Source organism: Micromys minutus, assembly GCF_963924665.1.
Source record: "Micromys minutus genome assembly, chromosome: 6".
Lineage (NCBI taxonomy): Eukaryota > Metazoa > Chordata > Mammalia > Rodentia > Muridae > Micromys > Micromys minutus.
In genome coordinates, this window is record NC_137975.1 from 57088686 (window position 1) to 57112698 (window position 24013).

Here is a 24013-nt window from a genome sequence, read left to right on the forward strand (position 1 = left end):
CAGGAAAGAAAACACTCAGTGGTGTTAATTAAACAAGCTTGGCTTGTGTTTCTGTTCTATGGTGGTGTTTCTTTCAGACCATCACTTCAGCCCCATCTCTGATGAACAGCTCCATGGGAAGGGAGTAGCCTCATCAATAAGCCTGCTTTGTTAGGAGGAAGTTCATTAGATCATCGATGACAGCGTTTTCGGGGTCTGAAGGTGTGTGTTTGCTCCCCTGGTGTAACCACAAAGTAGCCGTTAGCTTACTAGACAAGACTGGCAAGAGTTGGTGCTGCCTTGACAAACGCCCATGAACTCTTATTTTGAGAGTATGCCTGGTGATTTAGTCGTGGTGTTGGTAGCTAGTCAGGTATGAATTCGAGTGAAGGTCACACACACCCCTACCCTTACAATTAGCAGGTCACAAAACCAGGAACTGAAATTACATGGCTCTGGTGACTGGTCCAGAGGTTGCCCTCTGAGTCCTATCTCTGGCCGTAAGTGAGAACATTCCAAGCTGTGCAGAAGATGGTAAGATGGCTATTCCAGCAGAAGGGCTTTCTGGTAAAGGACAAAGACACGTTGTCTGAACTCATCCGATGGAGATCGAAAGGACCAGAGTGTGTGGAGAGCAGAGTGAGATGCCCATAGAAATGACAGATTTCTCATGTTTGCCTCTGCACCCTTCTCACAACACCCCCTGCCCCATTTTGTCCTTTGTGTTTGTTTGTTTGTTTGTTTGTTTTTTCTTTCACCGTGATCCAGAAAGAGCCTGGACAAGCTTCATAGGCAAGAACAGATAGTGGATAGTGTGTTGCTCAGAACAGCTGAGTATTTTCACATCCCCGGACCCCACGAGTGTGTCTTCTTTGTTTCTTTCTTTTCAAAAGTACACACAGCAGGATGTGAGCTCACCACTTACCCAGCACGCAGAGATACAGGAACTGTGGGGGTAACTGAGAATGAGACTTCAAAGAGTAGTGGAGAGGTGGCTCTGCTTCCTGCCTGCCCTGTGAGCTGTCCTCTCTCCAGAGGAGCCCTGACTGGGGCTCCAGAGATGCTCACTTCCCAACCTGTGAGTTTTCTTGGGACCTTACAGAAGGAATTTTATGATGACAAAAGACACTTAGATGAGGGGATGTCCTTCTAGCTTTGGGAACCTTGAAACTCAAAAAGAAACATAAGTGTGTGTGTGTGTGTGTGTGTGTGTGTGTGTGTGGTGGAGCAGGACAGCCCACTGTAAGTGGTGCTTCCTCGGACAGATGATCCTGGATTATACAAGAAGCAAGCTGAGCAAGCCATGGAAACCAAACCAGTAATCACCCTCCCCCATGGTCCTACATCTGTGTCAGTTCCTGCCTCCAGCTTCCTGCTCTACTTAAGTTTCTACCTTTAACTTCCTTCATGGACCATGATGAGGACATATAAGCCAAATAAAGCCTTTTCTCCCCAGATTGCATTTGGTCAGTGTTTTATTGTAGCAATTGAAAGCTAACTAGGATAGCCATGAACTTGTGATCCTCCAGCCCCAGCAACCTGTGCTTCCTCTTAGCCATAGCTATGGCCCTGAGCCTTCTGGCCTGCTAGGAATTACTTTGTTTTGCTTGACAGAAACCCTCTAACAGGTGACCTGGAATGTGTATTGTTCATATTCATAGACTCCTTATGTCTCTCCTGTATTCCTGAGGACACCTGAGGAAGCACTGACGTAGACAGCCGTTACAAGCTTAGATTGCAAAGGAAAAAGCAAAAAATGACCTTGCCACATCAAATCCAATGCTGAGCCAATCTTCCGACCTCCCTTCTCCAAGCTGTAGAGCTAACTCTGCAATGGGGAGGGAAAAGTGTGCCTGATAATGCACCGAGTTCAACTCAATCTTGCTGCAGTCTCAGGAAAGTTAGGTACTCTGCTTTTGTAAATGTTACGCTGTGAGTTCTTTAGATCTTCATGGTTTGCCTTAAACCTCTTGTATTTATCTGTTTATATTTCTTTACAGTTATTTGGTGTGTGAGTGTGTACACACACGTCTATGCCATGACATGATATGAGAGTCACAGGAGAACTTGAGTTCTATCCTTCTACTCTTGTGGTTTCCGGGGCTGGAACTCAGACTGTCAAGTCTGAAGGCACCTGTGTGCCTTTATCTACTGAGCCATCATGCTAGACCCCCGCTTGCTTGTTGGACTCCACTGCAATGCAAGTGTTTTGAAGACAGCATTCCTATTTCCACCGGTGTTTGCCCATATTACATCTTCAATGAGCATCCACAGTGTAAACGTTACCACTGAACAGAGTATTTCTAGAATGCTTCTAAAATTAAGAACATGATGTTGCGTCTCTAAGATGTCAGGCTTCTGCCGACGCCTTGGCCTCTGTATCACAGAGGGCTCAGCCACTGCATGGGGAATGCCATGCCCTTTGGATGTTGGGCTGAAAATAGACCAGAGAGATTGATCTCTTCTCCTTCATTTGATAGTGAAGAAGCTGGGCCTCCAGAGGTGAAGTGCTTATTCTCAATTTGTCCAGTTCCTCACTGGGCTTTGCAGTGGCCTCTTCATCGGTCAAAGATGCACAAGCATGCCCTACGGTCAGAACCACCGTGCATCTGCCTGGCTCTGGACCTGCCGGGCATAGTCAGGAGTGCTCTGGAAAAGTATGCGGTTGCCTCAGTATCTCCATCTCCCCCTTCCTTCCCCTTCCCCCATTTCTGTGGTACCTAAGTGTATGAATGTGCATGTGGAGGCTAGAAGTCGACTTTAGGCACCCTCTCAGTGGTTATCCACATCAGTTTTGGAGACACAGTATCTCACCAGGACTTGCCAAAAACAGTTCAGCTGGCCAGGAATCCATCTTTCTCCATCTCTCCAGCATGAGAATTAGAACTGTACACCAGAACGCCCTGCATTTAGACATGGGTGCTAGAGCTAGAACTGGAGTCTCCATGCTTGCCCAGCAGACTACCAACTGAGTGTCTTCCCAGCCCACGGTCTCAAACTTAATGGAGCAGAATTGCTTTGAGCCTAGCATTTTAATAAGTTCATAGAGCAATGAGATATGACCTAGAGAATAGGAAAAATCATTTGCAAGTTAAATATGAATGTATTTTGGAGAATGTGCAAATAGTAGATATTATTTCACTTGGGAAAAAAGGCTTGGAGGTGATTTTAATATGCAACAGCAACATGGGAATAAATAAGAAAGGAATCTCACTAACGACGTCTATGTCTTTACTCAAAAGAGTAACAGCTCATAGTATAAAGAAGAATTTTTGTTTATGCATCTTTAAAAGCACATAAATGGTGATAACGATAAAGGCTCAAACCAGATACACTAACGCTCACCTCAGCCTCACCACATTTCCATTTGTGTCAAACCGCCGGACTAGTGAGCTCATGAGTTAATGAAAGTCAGCAGCATTTACTAGAGAGGGGCTCACACTGCTCCCAGGAGAATATGAAGCTACCATTTAGGGAGCAGTGGTCAAATCCCAAATCTAGGAAATAGAAGGTCTTCCAAGGTGAGCCAAGTTCAAACTTCGTTTTCATTACCTGTCATGTTGCTATGACAAAGTGCCTGACAGAAACTAGTTGAGAAAGAAAGGTTTTATCTGAGGGCGGAGTACAAGGTGACAGCCCATCATGGTGAGGACACTGGGGCAGCAGCCGACTGAGGCTTCTTGAATGCAGGTTGACATTGAGCCCACAGTCAGGAAAAAGAGAGAGACGGGTGAGAACCATTGGCTACTCGGTTTTTTTCTTCTTCCGATTCCATTTGGGACCTCAGCTCATAAAATGACACCTCCCACCTTTAAGAAGGTTATCCTGCCCTAAAGTTTTGTTCCTATTGTGACTCGAAATCTCATCAAACTGAAAGTCAGCAGTAAACCCCAGTTCCTGCCTTAGTCACTAGCATTGGTAGGTGTGTAGGTCTTGAATGGGGACTGAGAAATCAGGCCAAATCTATGGCTGACCACACAAAGCAAGATAGCTCAGTCAGATACCAGAGTCAGATCGGTGACACATATGGCTGGCAAAGTAGGTGAAGGCCAAGTTGATTGAGATCTTGCTTTCGTGCAAGGCTTTTTCCAAATTCACCAGTTCAAATGGTCAAGAGCAAAGTGAGACCCACATTGGGAGCCATCTACAAAACTCCACCTCCAGAGGAGAGGATTCCCCTTCCCTGCCTCTGTTGACAACTGCGTTCACTGCCACCCACACACTGACATATACAGTACATGCCATACAGATATTAAAAAGAAAATAAATGTTTACCAAAAAAGAACGCATGAGGGAACCAGGACTTTAGAATGTTATGGGAACCAGGACACAGGAACTTCCATCAGCTCCTTAGTTAACAGGTTAAGGTAGGCTCCTCAAAAGTCCTTTTTCTTTTGTTCTCTTTGTTCAGTGAACCTTTAGTGGGCTATACTCTTATATTTTGTTCGGATAACATCGGAAGAACATTGATTATTCTGGATAGGCTCTGTAAGCACATTGATATGAAGGGGAAATATCTGGCTGCCTTGAGTCTTAGAGACATTTAAATCAAAACAAGTTATGCATCATGACCATGACACCAACTGTTGCCAAGGAGGAAGTAGATGAGGTGGGCGCAGTACATACTGGAACCCCTGCCTCACTGAAGGGACTGTCAAGTGGTGCATTCAGTGCAGGAAGCAGGACAGTGGTCTCTCTCAAACAGCTGAGCAGAATTCCCTCCTGACCCAGAGCTTCCGTTCTCTTTTCTCTTTTTTCTTTGTGATCTTCATGTTAAGTTTAATGGACTATCGCATTAAAACATAGCAAAGTGAATACAAAAGAGGACCAGGAGCCCCCCTGACATTGCTCTGAGGATGTTCTCATACCCATCCACTGAGTGAGCCTATATGACTCAGTTGAAGCCTTTGAGTCCCATTTTCCTTTAAAAAAATTTTTGGCCATTTTTTTATTTACATTTTAAATGTTACCCCCTTTCCCAGTTTCCCCTCTGTAAATCCCCATCCCATCCTCCTTCTCCCTGCTTCTATGAGGGTGTTCACCCACCTACCCACCCCTTTCTACCTCCCCACCCTGACATTCCCCTACACAGGGGCACTGAACCTTGGCAGGACCAAGGGCTTTTCCTACCGTTGATGTCCAACAAGGCCGTCCTCTGCTACATGTGCAACTGGAGGGTGGGTCTGTCCATGTGTGCTCTTTGGATGGTGGTTTAGTCCCTGGGAGCTCTGGTTGGTTGGTGTTATTGTTCTTATGGGGTTGCAAACTCCTTCAACAGAGCTTCCATTCCAAAACAAAGGAGAATAGACAAGCAAAATGTGGAATACCCATCGTGTAAAATATTCTTCATCCTTTAAAACAGTGTTTTTCAGTTGCTGGGTAGAGACTCTTTGGTGGATCAAATCCTGAGTCACCAAAGATCATTGGAAAACACAGATATTTACATTACAATCCATAACTATCAAAACTACAGTTACAAAGTAGCAACAAAAGTAATTTTTTTTTGGTCGGGGTTCACCCCATGAAGAACTGATTTTAAAGGGTCGCAGCATGAGGAAGGTTGAGATCCACTGCTTCAAAAGGAGCAAGAGGCAGGGGAGATGCTTCAGTCAGCACTGTGACTGATCTGCAAATAGGGTACCTGAGCTCAGGCCCTGAAACCAAGGTGAAACCCAAAACTGTATGGGGATGAGATTCTGATATATACAGTAAAACAGAAGGGACTTAAAATCCTATGTGAAGGTGGAATAATCCAGACCCCCCCACACACACACACAAACAAACAAACATATAACTTACATGATTTACCTAGAACAGTCCAATCCACTGGGTGAGAAAACAGAAGAGGGGTTCACAGAGTGGAACAGGGAGTGTGGGTGTCAGTGTTCTGTTGGTACAGAATTTGGGCTTAGAATAATGAAAATGCTCTGGAAACTGGCGGCAGTGGTAACTGGGAAGTGATATGAACATGCTGGGGTCATTGAGCTGTGACACTCACAGGCTAGCATTGAATCTCCAATATAAAACGCATTCCGTGTAAACCTGCTACCCTGCCGACAGCTACTGCACAGAGAAGTTTAGCCATGCGCTCCTGGCTGTGCACAGGTGACCACAATCAATGGGTCTGGAGGAAGAAAAGCTGACTAGAGGAATGGGGGTGTTTCTCCCCAAGAAACATGGTGGAACCACATGTCAGCCCTTGGAGAGTCAAGAGGATCCACAGTGACAGAGCCACCCTCCTCCCCCTTTTAGGGAGCATTTTGGCAAAGCATCAGGGGACAGAACCAAGATCAATGGGAGACTCGATAGATGAAGACAGCAATGGACATTTCAGAGGAGGAACCGAACCTCTGACCTTTCCTGGAGCCCGTTATCAGAAGTCTACAGGACCTTGGTAACATTAAGGGGACAGAACAGCATCTCCATTTTCGAGTGAATACTCTGAGGACAGGGGAAGTGGTTCCCAGGGTGCCTCCCAACTGAGAAGTGCTGCCAAAGATTGGAATGGAGGATCTGGGACTCAGGCTTGCCAGTGGAAGCGTCTCTGCAAACAGTTTCTCTCTCTTAAAAGGCTACTCCAGTGTGGACTGGAACACCCCTAGTCTGTGTGCAGCCTGGCTTCCTGAGCTCACCACCAGCAAGACAATAATGGAACGAGGAAACAACTAGGTTAGTCCAGCACGCTGGTTCCTTCTGACTCCGCTGTGTCCGTACTTAGCCGCAGGAGCAGCAACAGGAATCTGAGAAAGTGGGGTGTCAGCCAGGTGCTGAAGACAAAGCCAGGGTGGGGTGGGGGTAAGCTGGAGCCAGGGACCTTGGCTCATGCTCCAGGAGGCAAAGAGCAGATTACTCCTACAGAGAAAAATATCCCTCTTTCTGACCCTCCATCGTGCCCAAAGCCTAGACTTCCCATTTACAGAGCTTCCCTTTTATTACCACATCCCCAGTAAGGAAACTCAGCTGCATTCTCCTCTGGGGAAAGGATCTAGGCAAAGGCAGAAGCTAAACCAGAGGAAACAGAGTGTGTTCTGTGCTTCCTGGATATCTGGTGTAAATATCTGGAATCAGGGTGTGGCTTCATCACTGGGAGCAACCGAGGTGACAGTGTCTTTGGAGAACACTAGAGAAACATGAGATAAATAATCATTGTGAAAGACGAAAATCATCTTTTAATCACCAGCTAGAAGGAACAGCTGCAGTTCACACAGCGGGAGCCCAAAGAGCTTGACAAGGATCACAAGCCCAACTCCCTCCATAGGATGTAATTAAAAATAATTAGCTATAGAATAGCACTTAGCTTACTGAAGATCAAATAATTGTGAGCTTCCAGAATAGACCCCATGGGAGGAGGGGACATTTGCTGCACCGTGCCCAGGGGAGCCTCTATGGCCCTTGAGTCTTCCTTCTCTCGTGGCGCTGTGACACTGTGCAGAACGGGGCAGACAGCTTCTTCTCCATCTGTAAAACAGGGACAAGAGCATCATCTCAGATGTGCCACAGTGTGAGGGCACTAAAGTGGAAGAAATAGAGAATCACTTTGAATACGTATCAAAATTTTTAGCCTCCCGTTCCATGATTTTTTTTTCCTAGAAGGTAAGTTGGGTTGCAGATTAATAAAATTCCTCACTGGCTCCAATTCTTCATCAGAACAAGATAAAATTGCCTCTTAAAATGAAAAGGATGAGGGGTAGGAAGTGAATGTCTGTGTTGGTTTATCTTTATTATGTTGATTCATGTTGGAGGACAACTCTGGGCCACATCAGCATCTCTTCCTAAGCTGAGGATCCTCTACTGAAAAAGGAGAAAGTTGGCCGAGCCCTGAGCAGCATCGATCTATGTTGCTCCCTCCTCTTGACTGTGGCTGAAATATAACCAGTTCTCTCAAGATCCTTGCTGTGTCACTTTCCCACAAGGCTAGCCTATAACCTGGAACTCTGAGCCAAATAAACCCTCTCTCCGTTAAGTTGCTTTCATCAAAGTGTTTCATCACAGGAAAAAGGAACAAAGACACAAATCCATGAGGTAGTCCACCTGCCATCTTTTGTCCCTGGGTTCTTTCTGAGGAAGACAAACTTTTATTTCAATATTTTATGTGTCAGAGCTCTATGAAGAGTACTGTTGTACTGCTTGCTCTGAGTCGGGAACGGAGCATAAAACGGAGGAGCAGAGACCGTTTGGTTTTGCCCCTAAGGGTCCAGGCTCAGACTGTCAAAGTACTTGACAAAGTCTTTATCAAAGACAACCCAACATCTCCACTTGCACATTCCAGACGACAGGTGTCTGGGCCATCATCCTACAGGGTGGATCTCAGAAAGACTCTGGCCACATGCAGCTGCCAGGAACATGATAGGAATTGATATTCAGCATCAGATGATCCCCAACAGGAGAAAAGGGATTGTTTTATAGGCCATCTAGACCTTCTCACACCCTTCATAGAGGACCACCAGTCACACCTGGTCTTTCCTTCTCTTCATCCTTTTCCTTGCTTTCCTGGCTCTCTGTCCTGGCATCTTGCTAGTCGCTAGTTCTTTCACTAGCTTTCTATCCTTTCCTCTTATAGTCTTTCTGCTTAAGAGGGTAGGAGGAGGGAGACCAGCAGTGCCTGCCCTATGATCGCAACTCCTAAACTCCAAATGGGCTGTAGGTGAGTTTGGTAGGCATTATAAACCCACCACGAGTGTTTCCATAGGACTACGTCATATTTTTAAAGCTGACCATACACGAATCCAGCCCTGTGGATGACCTCATCACGGGGAAATACATCTGCTGATTTGAGTCATTTGAAGCTGAGGATGACTTCCTGAATTGAGAATTTCCCATCGAGAGTCCTGGAGGATTCTTGGAGGAATGACCCACGGTTCTCACATCCAAGTGCTGCCTGAAGCTCTTTGCACACCAATGTGATGGATCAGCATTCAGAGGAACCAGGCCTGTTTGATAATTACTGACGCTTATCAAACCCGGGGATCATAATGGGTCCAACGTGTGAGCCGGCACTGCATAAGCAGGTCTTACAGGGAGAACAGGCTGGAACTGGAAAGACAGGGTTTGGGCTATGCACTGCAGCAGCAGCAGCAGCTGTCCTGAGTAGTCTGAGCGTCTGAACACTTCATTTCTCTCTTCTTCCTAGTGGGAATGGTCGGTTCTACTGGGGGAAAAATGGTAGACCGACTTTGTAACTTAAGATAAAAGTAATTTTCCTTTGTGTTATATGTGTGGCTGAATAAGGACAATAGTCACGTTTTCTAAGTAACTTTTCTTAAGTTAGCATACCGAGTGGTGAGTTTCATGAATGAATTTTTACATCTATGTGAAATGTATATTTTTTTGTTCTCATTCATTCTTCTCCTCCCCCATCCTCCTGGTAGTTTTCTTCCTCTTCCCAAAGAACCCCCTGCCTTGCTTTCCTGCCACCTGAATTCCAACATGCTCCTGTTCCCCCTCCACTCTTCCTTTACATTTCTTCCTCATGTCTCAGATCCATTTCTACTTCCATTTGCTATACACACATACGTTTATTCTAATCATGTTTAAGAAGTTGAATTGTAAACTCAAGAAATAGTTTTTTAAAAGCAATCAGGCGTGGTGGCAAACACCTTTAATCCCAGCACCCAGGTGGCAGAGGCAGGTGGATTTCTGAGTTCACGGTCTACAGAATATCAGGACAGCCCAAGTTATGTATAAAAGCACTATCTCAAATTTAAAAGATGAATAAAATTTAAAAAATCCACCCAAGATAATATTTTGGTCCAAACTTTCTCCCACTAAGACTTATGAATATATCTTTCAAAATAAGCTCCTACTATAGATACTAGAGCTAATATGACATTGCCCTAGCCATATTTTGAAAATATTTTTACTTTCATGAGTCATAATTAGTTCATTATAAAAATATTCCATTGTAGTGTAGACTATAGTATGGTTAAACAATATCATGGTTTTTGATATTAATGTTAATCCAACATTATTATGATAAAATAATACTGCAATAGGCATTCTCATAGGCATTTCTCCATAACTATATCTTACTGCTTATTATTTAACTATATCATTTAAATTATCTAATAAATATGTTCTCTACTTTTTAGAAGGTTTATTATATTTATTGATTGTGAGTGTGTGTGTGTGTGTGTGTGTGTGTGTGTGCATATCAATAGTTTTCCTAAGATGTTTGTCTTTCTCCTGATGGTTAAGAGATTTCACATATGTGTGTAGTCACGTTTTACAAAGATGTGTCAATTACTAAAAATGCTTTGTTAGTGTTCATAACAATTGGCTTCTACATGAGACAGTGCTTACATGGATTTCCTTGTGGAATGTCTCTGTGGTGTCATACCTTGAATGCTCTTCCTAGTTCCAAAAGATTCTAATCATTAATCTTCATTATCTAGTACTTTTAGTGGTTGATTGGTTTCATTTCAGTACAGCTTCCATCTGCTAATTTTTAATTTGATGTTGTCTGTGATAGAGGCTTCAATTAGAGGACATAGTCTCATTTACTGAACACATTTTTTGCTTTCCCACTGACTTTAAGTATAATTTTCATTACACGCAGAACTTAAGTACACATGGATGCTTATCTTCATCGGCTTCAGGATCTTTTATTTTCTTCTGTTTACCTAATCTTCTCTCCTAACACCAATTCCACATTGTTTCTGTGATTACAGAGAGCTCTCTCTGTCTGTAAGGACTAATGGAGGGGGGAGATGATTATATGGAGCACAAAGGATTTCTAGGACAGCAAGAGTGCTCCTTGTGGACCCTGCCATTGTGGGAACATGGCCTTATTTGACGATTCAGACCCCTAAAATGTACAACACTAAGAATGAACCCTATAGCAAACTGTATTTTCTGTGCAGCAATAATGATTGAACCAGATGTATCGGGGAGGAGTGTGGATGGTGGGGAAGCTATGTGTGAGCGGAACAGGACTTGGGAGAGTCCTCTGCACCTCTCTGTTCAGTTTGGCTGTAAACTCATTCCATAAAATAAAGATTCAGTAAGTGAAAGAAATGCTAGGCAATACAGCTGAAATTGTGGCATTATCCCTGTAAGGAATATAAAAAGGCAAATAGAGCATCAGCTAGACTGCATTTTAGCAAGAATTATAATTCAAATACTATGTCATTACAACATTTCTCAAACTCCACACTGAAGTTCCAAGTTTCTTAAATCCCATTTTTTATGAGAGCTCAACCCTCTTTTTTTTTCTTAGGAAATCCATTTGCTGCACTTGGATTAGTTACAGTTTCCGCTGTACAAAATGCCTGGTGTGAGCAACTTCAAGGAGGAAGGCCTTACTGTAACACCTCGTTTTAGAGATCTCTATCCATCTTATCACGGAGGGTCAAAGTTGAACCGGGCACTGCATAACCTCCAGCCAGCAGGGAAAAGACCCAGAAGGGGCCACGCTTTCATCAGGCTGACTGGTGGTTTTCAGTGTGAGCAGCTCTAATATTTGGTGCTGGAGTAAATCTCATCATTCTGTCATCTTTGTGCACTAGTGATGTCAGAACAGTAGGTTCAGGCAGTAGGAAGATGATGGACACTTGGTTCCTACTCCCACTTCTACCACAAAGTAGACAGATATCTCAGGTTGGTTCTGAGTTTCAGATCCATTGTCTGTTCGTCTGTTACATGAGAATCCAGACCAAATGAAGGACCTTTTAATTTTCAAAATGGGAGAGATTAGGGAATCCCTCTCTGATTTATTCATTGCTCTTATAATTTGAATGGGAAATAAACTCCAGTTTCAAGTTTTGAATGAGTGTCCCCTCAGATGGTGTTCCAGTTAGATTTAACTGTCAATTTGACACAGTTCAGAGTCACCTGAGGAGAAAGTTTCAATTGAAGAATTTCCCAGATTAGATTTAGCTGTGAGCATGGAAAGATGGTCTTGATTGATGTTAGAAGACCCAGTCCACTGTGGGGGGCACAATTCCTTAGGCTGGTAACCTTTGCCTATATAAGAAAGCATGAGTCTGTACGTCAGGAAGCAGCATTCCTCCATGATTTCCAATTCAAGCTTCTGCTTGAGTTCTTCCCTTTACTTCCCTCAGTGATGGACTATAACCCGGAAGTGAAAGCCAAATAAACCCTTTCTACCTGAGTTGCTTTTTATCATGGTATTTGTGAAAGCAACAGAATGAAAGTAGAACAACTGGTAATGGTAGGTGGAGAGGCTGTGGAGCCTTTAAGTGGGGAGTGTTACTGATAGAAGGCCATGTAGACCAGCTGTTGGAGGGTTATATCCCATCCCTAGTTTCTGTTGTCTGTACTTCCTGGCCTGCCCTGACATGAATGGCTTCTGTCACATACTTCTACTGATTTGCTCTCCCTTCCCCACTATGATGGGCTAAAATTCTCTGAAACTGCAAGACATCATGAATCATTCACCCTTTCTTCCTGTCAAGGTTTGTGGCCACAGTGAAACAAAAATCACTAGCATAATTGCTTTATTTTACTTGATCCACCCATTCACTTGTTCATTGTGAATGTGTTATAAGTCAAGCCCTATGTTTTCTATGCACCCTAAATGAGATGGGGACGTGGGAAAGAGAGAAAGGCTCATTATCCTCATTCCCTGTGTCTCCTTCTCACTCTGAGCCTAGAAATCACTGAGCTTGAAGTAGTGATGGCAGATGGGGAGAATGGAGCATGAAGATGTTCTTGCTGCTGCCACTTTAATACACTAATTGAGAAAAGGCTTTTCATCATCATCTATACTGGCATATTTAATGTGTGGTGGCATCCTGAACATTGTGGATTGCTTAATGATGCCTACGGCTTTAACCTACAGGCAATAGCTTCTGACCATCTATTTACAGCAGCTCTATTTGACTCAAACAAATGTTTACTTGGGGTAACAGCAACCTGGTTGAGAGGGTAACTGGGCTAGATACTATGCAGAATAAAGAAGACAATGCAGGCCTCGCCTTGTGTGGTTCGCTCGAGTGCAGATTCTCTATCGAGAGTGGCCATCAGAGGCACGCGGACTCCTTGATGAAGCTCAGTTTGCCAAGTACTGTAATTTAAGATAGCAGGTCCAAATTGCTAGTGACACAGGCAAGTCAAATGGACTTGGGCACACACATCTGCTCACATTCATTTTCCTTCTGCCTGCAGCATCCTTTATGTGACAGAAATGGCCCATGTCAGCATTATCTGTCCACACTTACACATGGAGGACTCCACCTAATACTATTATTCTGCATAAACTGTCGGTTCATCTAAGGACAGCTATTTCCGTTCGTTGTGGTGATGCCACTAAACACTGTATTTTCTCTGAAAGGTGTCCCACGCCCTTAGGAGGAAGTGGGGTGTGGTGTTAATGCAGCAGTGAGCACAGAGATGTGTTGCCATTGGTGTTCCCTGCAGTGACAGTTCACTGCTGTTTCTCATCCAGTCCCTGACACTTTGTCACAGGTTAAGAAGGCAGGGAAGTGAATCCCACCATCTCCTTTCCAGATCCCCTCTAGGAGGAGAGCATAGCCCCAAACAAGGTCTCACAGCTCATCTGGAGACCTGGACTCCCATTCACATCCATGTATCTAGTACAAAACCTGACAGTCCAGTTGGTGGTTTAGCCAGTGTTGATTGAATGAGTGTTTAAGTCAGCTCAATCAACTTGGCCAGTAGTTTAGGCTCATTCTAGGCTTATGGATTGATCCATGGTGTGACTTGTTATATTTCCACGAGGAAGCACGCCAAAGGCTATCTGGGAAAATCTTCAAAGGGCATCTGGGAAAACCATAACTTACTTCTCCACTGGTCACTCATAAGCATTGTCTATGGGTTAATTCTTTGAATCTTCAGAACATGGGCAGACAAATCCTTCAGAGACTCCTAGGAAGTGTGTCTATTTTATGCCTCGATTTGCACATAAAAGGACATAGTCACAGAGTTTCAGACATTTGCTTAAGATATGGAAATGGAATATGATGGAGTTGACTTTATTCTGAGATTGTCTCCTTTGCTAACCTATGAACACTTTCATGTTTTCACTTATCCCAAGGTCCCTATGCTCATATGTATGTAACCAAGCAAAGGGTAGATAACCATGAAGACTTCAGCCTCAACTTCTCATCAAGGCGCCCTTTGACTTGGGCCTGGGCCTAGATTTGGCTTGCCTGTACCAGGTGATGCAGGTTTCTTTACCAAGTACCAGCTTGGTAGGAAGGAGGAGGAAAAGTCATGCTAGTTTCTCAGAAGACAGCAAAGCCACAGAATCTCAGAGATAGCTTTGGGGCTACTAAGACAATAGCGCCATAGAGCTTATCTTTTCAGGGTCAACTTGACACAAATTATGTCTCCTCCTGTAAAAGGCAACATCTACATGCCTGCCATTCCACAGACAGGACTGCAAGCTGCCAGTGTAGCTCTGGGCTCAGTTAGATTCCCTGTCTCAAGGGAAAGAGAAAAAGGGGGGTGGAATAGGACATTAGACATTCTTTGGCCTCTGAGCAGGTGAACAATCAGGGCACCCACATACATACATGCTCAAAAGCTACACATATATACCCCCCTAAACATAGGCGTACCACACACACACACACACACACACAAGACCTTTGCATAAGCATAAAGTAAAAAATCTGAGTGCTAAGCATTGGGTTCGAGTTTAATTAACAATGTTTAGCTTGTCTATAAACTAAGTTTCCAGTACTTGGTGCTCAGTGTTTGGGAAGATAGGCATGGTAGGGTATTAAAACAAACCACAGATTCTTTAAGGGCCTTCTAGTCACCCACCCCTGGAATTAAAGCTGTTTCAATATCTTCTTTGAGCAGTTATATATGTGGCAGAAGGTCATTGTCTGAGTTCGTGCCTAGCCTTGAAAAGCCCAGCAGTGTCGTTCCCTCTCATTCTCTTCCTGAGCAACTGCCATGCCAACAAGCCCAAGACATTTCAGGGAGGATGAGGGACCTCATGGAGAGAGAAGCTAAGCTGTCCTAGCTGTTCCTACTGTGCCAGCTCCCATGCCATAAGATCTGAGCTGTCCAACTGAGCACATTCCTAATTGATGGCAGTTAATTGCAAGCAACAAATAAATGGCTGGTATTTAAGCCTCGGGGTCATTTGTTCTGCAATAAAAGATAAGTCAAATATCAGAAAAGATGGGTAAGGCACAGTTGTGATCTTCATGGGACCCAAAAGAGACACGTAAATTCATAAATCTTTAGGCTGCTAAATATATTTTCTCCCAGAAACTAAACCAACACTGCAGAACTATAATGCCAGCTACTGGGAGGAGAGCACAAGTTCAAGTCTTGAAGGATCTCTAAGGTTTCCTTTCTAGTGCTATCCAAGGAAAAGAAACCAAGCATACTGCCCCATATTTATCATGAGCGAGATTACAAGAGTGAGGAAATGAAATTGAGAGAGGGAAAAATGTCTTAATGAAGCAAGATGTACATGGGGCACTTGAAGGGTGGATGACTACGAAGATGGTCATTGCATATGGGCATAGATGGGTCAAGACATGGAAACAGGAGCAGCGAGCATAAACCGTCCTCATGAGGGAGTCAGGGTGCTTTCAACAATCAGAATCACAGGAAGCCCGGGACTCCTAGAGAGTGCTGCTGTGGGAACAGCACTAATTAAACTCAAAGCATAAAGGCTTTGAAATGTCAAACTAAAGATTTTAAACACACACACACACACATAATCTTTCTTTTTTTTTTGTTGTTGTTGTTTTGGTTGGTTGGTTGGTTGGTTGGTTGGTTGGTTGGTTGGTTGGTTTCGTTTGTTCTTTTGAGAGAGAGTTTTTCTATGTAGCTCTGGATGTTCTGGAATTTGCTTTACAGACCTGGTTGGCATGCCTCTTCCTCGGCCTCTGCCTCTCTGCCTTTGCCTCTGGAGTGCTGGGATGAAAGGCATGTACCATCACTGCCCAACTAAGAATTATGATTTAACTCAGTGAAGATTCACAGCAGTTCTTAGGCACTGGGCCAATTTAGTCATATTGATGCTTTTGTGGCTCTGTCCTTCTAAGTAGGACTATGTGGAGGGGTTGTTCACATCTTGCTACATCAGTAAGCTGAGAACACAGGTCAGAACCAGGGAAGCATGTAACTTTAGAGGCTATCCCAGTGATCTAATTCTGTCATCCTGACCCAACCTTCACAAGGCTCTATGGCCTTCAAAACAGTGCCACAATCTAGGTGTCTTAGTTAGAGTTTCCATTGCTGTGAAGAGACACCATGACCGAAGCAACTCTTATAAGGACAACATTTAATCATGGCTGGCTTGCTGGTTTGGGGTTTAGTCCATTATCAGGTCAAGAAGCATGGCAGCATCTAGGCAGGCATGGTTCCAGAGGAGCTGAGAGTTCTACACCTTGTTCTGAAGGCAAACAGGAAAAGACTGGCTTCCAGGCAAGTAGGAGGAGGACCTCAAAGCCCACCTCCACAGTAGCAAACTTCCTCTAACAAGACCACATTTCCTAATGGTGAAACTCCCAGAACCAAGCATATTCCCACCACTACACTAGGTACCAAGGGTTCAAAGTATAAGCCTGTGGGAGACATTTCAAAGCCAACTACAACAACCAAATTTTTGATGAGCAATTAGAATTCTTTTGTTCGTCCCCATGTTTAATTCTAAATACAGTGCATTTTCTCTTCTGCATGTTTAACATTTTAGTCAAGTGATAACCATTGTGTTTTGTGTGTATGTGTTTGGTTGGTTGGTTGGTGATTTGGTTGCTTTGAGGGTTTTTGGAAACAGGTCTTACTAAATAGCCCAGGTTGGTCTCAAACCTGTGATCCTCCTGCCTCAACCTCCTAAGCCCTGGGAATATAGACAAGTGCAACCATGTCTTATTAGGCAAACTGGTTTTTGTTTGGTTTGGTTTCTTACGTTTTTTCCCACTCTTACTGAGCATCAAGAATCTAAACTAAGGCAGTGAATTATTGTCCATATTTTTAAAACTAAAAAATATTCTAAGTGCCAGAGAGTCTGCTCAGTCAGTAAAATGTTTATTATGCAAGTAAGAGGAGCTGAGTTCAGAGCCCGAGCACATGGTGACAAAGTCCAAGCATCATTTCTGTGTTTGTCATACCAGAACTGAGGAGACACCATGAGGAGGATCCCTGAGGCTTGCTGACCAGCTGGTCTAGCAAAATTGGTGATCTCTGGGTTCAGTGAGAGATCCTGTCTCAAAAAAAAAAAATAGAGAACAATTGAAGGAGACAGCCAACATCAACTAATTGCCTACACACACACACACACACACACACACACACACACACACACACACAAAGGGGGAGGGGGGAGGGGGAAGAAGAGAAAGAGAGAAACTGCAGTCGTTGAGCTCATGAGAACATTCATCTTCTCACTATAACAATTGCTGGGAGGTTTTCTTTGTTGTACACTTCCCTCACAACTCCCGGCCGTTTTATTTGAACGCCGTGTATCTTTACAGGTAAAAGAAATACATGAGCAGAGCCTCAGAATTCTCAGTTCCTGTGATCTAATTCACATACACTGACAATTATACCCAACTCACGATAGCATCAAATCTATAAGCCAAAGAAAAATTTGATTGCACCTAACAGTGAAAACTTGGGAGAATGAGGATTCTTCAGAAATTTCCAGTAGATGAGGTGATAGTGTTTTTCAGCAGCGATAGCAGAGCATCGAAGATTGCCCAGGTGTGCGCCTATTCATCATGATAAGTGCTAAAACAAGATGATTGTATCAGAGGCTTGTAAGTACTATATGAGAGATATATGTAGGGTTTTATGGTGACATGCTAGACACGGGTCACATAATTCAGCCAAGATATGCCCCTAAAAGACTGTTTATCCTCTTCACTTGCCCCATTTGATACAAATCAATAAGGAGGAGAGAGACTATTAGAAAATGTATCAAAGTTTTACTGTTGATAACTAACATTTATTGAGAGTTTACCAGGTGCCAATCCCATTCTAAGCATCATTCCTGTGTTTGCCCATTTAATTCCCACAGCCATTTGAGAGTGCTAATGGTAATAGCAGTGCTTTCAAATGAGCTAGCAGGCTAAGAGAGGTTAAATAACGCTCACAGCTGAGCTCAGGAGAACATGGATCTTCTGCCCATGACAAGTGCTGGGAAATTTGCACGGGGTTGGGGGGTATACTTCCTCTGCAGCTGTCTGTGGCTCCCCTCGAAAGGCAGATGTCTTTGCAGGTAAAAGAAACAGGGGAAGAAACAGTGTACACCATTACCTTCCAGAAATTCCTCCTTTAGAAAAATGTGTTGAATGCCTATTACAGATAAGATGGGGAATTGGTTGTAGAAGCGTGTAGATAGTTCAGCCTTTGTCCTTGTTCTCACAATCCAGTCTTGGTAGGAAAGACATTCAGGAACACAAACACATACACAAGCATATGTACACACACATGGAGTTATATATTATATAATGTATACATCATGTGCAATATAGATTATATTATATTTTATTATAATGAATTTATTATATTATGCATATATTATATTAATTATATTATATGTTATGTTGTTATGTTATATTATATTATATTATATTTATTATATTATATACATACATTATATAATACACACATATAATATAATATAACATAATATAATATAATATATAATTACATATAATATATAATTTATATTTTATATATATATATATATATATATATATATAGTGTGCGTGTGTGTGTGTGTGTGTGTGTGTGTGTGTGTGTGTGTATGTGCATGGGATGACTATAGCTGAGTATCTCCAGAACACCATTCATTCTCCTTCAGAGACAAGAACAATACAACTTCAATTTGCATTCATGCAGAGACTTTGTAAGTTTTTGTACCTGGGAGCATCAACTTTGTCAGTGAGCCTCTCTGCTGATTTTTGTGATCCAGGCACATTTCCACTGAATCCCTATGTGTGGTGGCTTTGATCTGGAAACCTAGACATGGGAAAAAAGACTTGAGATCTACGTGAGGATTAAATAGTTCAAGAAGATAGAGAAGCAAGGAACTCCTGGTCACTGGATACCAGATGACAGTTTGGGACTCAGACTTTAGAAGTGGCTGCAACCCAAGGAAATATGGCGGTGTCCCCAGGAGACCAGGGACCCTGAAGGGATGTGTAAATGCCAAGTTGTTGCAGGAAGAAAGTCTTGAAACCAAGTGAAGCTTCAAGGATGGGGAAGGTGCAGAAATGCAGGAGCGTTAGATAGGAAGATAGTCCGGGGACAAGGGAGGGTTTGAGCCTAAAGCTGTGTAACACGGCAGTTCTGAGGAAAGATGATTCGGGCTGCCATGAGGTGTCAGGGAATAAGTGACCGGGATAAGCTGGGGGTGGGGATGTAGCCTGCTACAGCATGCAAGAAAATGGCCATGGAGGATTGAACTAAATAAGGCCAAGGAGGTGGGGCAGGGATCATGCAAATAGGTTGTAAGGCAAGAGCAAGGGGGTGTGATCAAAGCAGAGAGCCAGGGTGAATGTCATGACATTGGTCATTGAGACAGGAGAATACAGGGAGGGGTGAGATGGTTGGCAGGCACTGGGATAGGACTTTAATCCCAGTGTTTGGAGACAGAGGCAGGAGGGTCTTTGGGTTCTAGGTTAGGTACATAGTGAGTTCCGGGTCAGCCAGGGCCACATAGTAAGGCCCTATGTTTAAAACCAGAACAACAAAAATAAACAAACAAAAAACCTTTTAATTTAAAAAAAAAAAAAGAGGAGGAAGCTGATTTGAATGGAAAGATGGCATGTTCCCAGTGGTGTGTATGGAAATAGGAGAGAGAGAGAGAGAGCTAGAGGTGTTAATTTATTGCTCAGCTAATTATAATGGAAGGACTTGATCCCTTCCTTGTTAGAAACGCTTGACCTCTAGTCATCTTCCATACACATGTGCCATGACTTGCAAGACTAGATGATAGTGTTCGGTATCAAACAACCAGCACCTACACGAAAGCTACACTAGTGTGACAGTAGCCTGTAATGCTAGCAGAGAGAGATAGGTGTCCTGGGACAAGCTGGCCAGCTAGAGTTGCAGAAACCCCTAAGCTCTGGGTTGAGCCAGAGAACCTCCCTTAAAAAATAAAATAGAGAGAAATCAAGAAAGACACGTCATGCCAAACTCCAGGCCTCTACATTGGCAGGCACATACAAGTACATGTACCCATATACATGAACATACAGGTTCATCACACACACCACACACACTCACACACACACACACACACACACACACACACACACGTACAAGCATGCAAGTATAAAGGAAGGTACTGAGATGAGGTGAATGGCAGAGATAGAGCAGCAGATGCTGAAAAGCTGCACCCTTCAATGGTAAAGAGCGCATGTGTCTCTTTCAGCAGACGAGAGGTGGGTTCCTAGCACTCATATAAATGGTTCACAGCTGTCTATATCTCCAGCTCTAGGGTGATAACTCCATCTTCTGGCTTCCTTGACTATGTGCATGTATTCTCACTAACACACATATAAATAAAAATAACATCAATCTTACAAAAAAAAAAAAAAAAAAAACCCACAACAAGTCTCAGAAGCTATAGCAAACACTGTGAGAGCTCTGAGAGTACGTATTAAAAACACTGGCACTTATGAAGTACTTTGCTTTTAGAATGAGACACAATCATTCTGTGGTCAAATGGTTTAGAGGTTTTTAAGTGGCTCGTAGCATTTGGTAGCTTAATTGCTTGTATCTGTTTGCGTGTTTGTCGCAGGCAAGAGCAAACCATATTGAAAATATCCAAAATAAATACGGATCAGCTGCTCTCTGCTGGGAGCCAATTCCATGACAGACATAAATAGACAATGTAAGAATGTTGTGGTATCATATTTAACTGGTGTGACTAAAATAGATTTCGTCTTTATAAACTCCTTTTCTGGTTACTGTGTTTTTGGACACCTACTTGAAGAAACAAAACCTTGAAAAAAAAAAATGTTTGCCTTGCAGTGAAGCTATCAAACATGACAGTTATATTGGGCAGAATTAACCCTTAGTTCTCACAATGGAGGTTAGCCACAGACTTCCCAAAGAGCTCTTCCTTTGCAAGCCAATCTACAGTTAAGGGAGAGTCTAGCAATGTGCTTCACAGAGAAGGAAATGAACGTAGTTTTTCAGAAGGATAGCAGGCCCATTGCAAGCGCTGGCTGTCTGAGATAAAACACCAAGCGGAGATGGACACTAAAAATAACACGTCTTAGAGCCCCATACATACAGTGTTTGTCTTTTGTCATTTTTCTAGGCAACAACCATGTCACCGTTTCTTCGAATTGGTTTATCCAACTTTGACTGTGGGACCTGCCAGGCTTGTCAGGGAGAGGCGGTGAACCCCTACTGTGCCGTGCTTGTCAAAGAGTATGTGGAATCAGGTAAATTAATTGGGGTCAAGGTGGGGGAGGAAGAAGAGGTGATGGTGGCTGGGCTAGACAAGTTTGTGGGAGACAAGACTTTCTAGGATGTCTGATGGAACTGAATTGCACAGTTTAGGACCCAGGTGCCCAACAAAAGCCAAATGCTTTCTCAAGGACGCAGGCCTAGTGATGGCCTCTTACCAGATCTATCCGACTGCATTATTTCCCCACATAAACAAAGATAAAGAGAATATTTAGTTGAGGAAAATAGGTGCGGGGTAGAAATCTAAAAAGGATCATTTCATCTATCACCTGTACCAAGAGCTCACTGTTTCCAATGACTATGGGTAAATTGTAATCCTTTGTAATCCTAGATCTTGGGATCAACTCTAAAGATTATAGTGTAGAGTCTATGTAGACTGTATAGACTATATACAGAGTATATACCTATAGTTTTTATAGTCTATGTAGGTATATAGACTCTAACTCAGTGACTATGGTAAATAATCCTCTCTAATCCTAGACCTTAGGATCAACTCTAAAGGTTCTATCTGTGTGCCATTGCCTCAGCTGGTGACGCCAGGAAGGATCCTTAGTCAGCTAGGATTCTGCATGAATAAAAGGCTATTTCAGCTTTATTAATTGTGACTATACACAATTAGTTAATGAGAAAGAGCAAACCTGAGTCATACCTCCAAGACTGATTGTGTTTGTTTAGATAGCTCTGTCAAAACAATCCCACTGGGTAGCGAATCCTACCCTGCATGTTAATATTCTTAAGTCTCTTCCAAAGGAAAGATAGGAAGCTGCCCAACTCAAGACCTTCCCAGGCTCACCCAGTCCTATATCCCTGCAGATAGACTGTAACTGTGTCTCGATCCATTTACATAGATACAAAAGGTGCATTTGGAAAGCCACTTCAAGAGTCCTGGAGATAGAGCAGGGAGAAAAACACACTGAAAGTGCCCCTAAAGAGGGATCTTCCTCTAGAGATTCCAGGCTCACAGAGAAAGACAGGCATTAAGAAAAGTTAGAGTGTCGTGACCAGCAGTGAGGGCTGAGGAGATAAAGCAAAGAAGAAAGGGCCCAGAGAAGGGAATTCTATTCTCAGTGGAGTGCTCCCAGAAGGGTCAGGGGTGGGGAGGCTTGCACTGAGAGCCTCTAGCCATATGCTGGCGATTCTGAATTCTGGGGTTACACATCACACTGTGCCCCCACCAACCCCACCATGCTCCCTTCATCTCTCTAGTTGCTCCAAGTGCATCAAAGCTGAGATTGGATGTTCTTGCTTTCTCTTCCGTCCAGAGTTCTCTACTGTCTTAAAAGCAAAAATGTCAATGGCTGCCACCTAAACCCTTTCAAATGTCACGGGCATCTTTGAAGTATAAAACGGCTGAGTTCTTTCAAAGCTGCGTTTGACTTAATGGGTCTCATAGATCTGGTCCTTCTTCCAACCTCGGGTCTCACTGACATTTGCCTCCTGCCTATCTTCTTTTCTTTCTTTATCTTTTTCTTTTTCTTTTTTTCTTCCTCTTCTTTTGTCCTTGCTTTTTGAACTTGATCTCAACCATATGGATCAAGAGACCCTGTCAGAAAAAGAACAAAACTGTTTTTGCAATAGATTGCCTAGTGGACTTTGGGTATTTATTTTTTATCTTTATTCAGGTTACATTCTGAAAAGAAATCACTCTAGACAATGCCTAGTTCAAAGACTCTGTAGAATTTGAACAGGTTGTCATATTTAGGGTGAGAGGTGGCATTTTCCATGATGAGTCAGGGGAAAGGGGACAAACAGGAAATAGAGTTGTTAGCCCCGGGAGCCTTTGAAAATGGCAACCCTCATTGTACACACATAGACAGATATGCTGGTTCATTATAACAGTCACTTTGACACAGTTTTGAAACATCTGGGAAGAAAGTCGTAATGAATTATCTAGATCACACTGGCCAGTGAGAATGTCTTTGGGGAATTATCTTGACTGCTAAATGATATAATAAGACCCAGTTCACTTGAGTGGCGCCATTCCCTAGGCAAGGTTCATGAGCAGTATAAGAGGGGAGACACCAGTCAAAAGCAGCAGTCAAGCAAGTGGCTGCATGGATGTATTGCCCTCTGCTCTTGACTGTGGTTATAATATGACCAGCTGCTTGAGTTCCTAGCTCGACTCCCTCCCCACCCTGACACAGACTGTAACCTGGGATTTCCACCCAAATAAACCCTTTCTCCCCCAGGGGACACTTTGTCAGGGCATTTTTATCATAGCAAGAGAAATGAAACTAGAACAAGATTCTGAGTTCTGGTCTATTTTGTAGGTAATTCTTAACCTAGTGACTGAAAGTATGCAGTCAGTGTCTTGCCTCCTGGATGCCTGCCCTTCTCCGAGCATGGTTGCAATGAAGAGGAATAATTTGAGAGGGAAGCTACGAGACTATGATTAATAATAACACTGATTTTCAAAGAACCCAATCAATCATTTATATTTTAACTTAACAGTAAAAATCTTCCCTTTACAGGGGCTCATGAGCTCCCAATTCTAACTACTAACAGTTGGTGATTTCTGAGAGAGACTGAGTTGGTTTTCTTTAAAGGTGTGGTCCCGGGGAAGGTTCGCTGGGTCCCAGTGGATGTCACCATAGCAATGAAAACTACAGAGTACAAATTGGATTTGCTAAAGTGTTTAAGAGAGAGAGAGAGAGAG

General features: G+C 43.2%; 1 protein-coding gene across 1 annotated transcript in view; it reads left to right on the top strand.

The window, feature by feature from the left end:
- The window catches only part of PRKCQ (protein kinase C theta), a 133934-nt gene that overhangs the window by 31872 nt on the left and 78049 nt on the right, over window positions 1-24013 (top strand). Inside the window, exon 2 of the mRNA XM_080917902.1 lies at window positions 21206-21332. Coding sequence (XP_080774028.1) covers window positions 21215-21332 — 118 coding nt within the window. The 5' untranslated portion in view covers window positions 21206-21214. The remainder of the gene's footprint in view (window positions 1-21205; window positions 21333-24013) is intronic.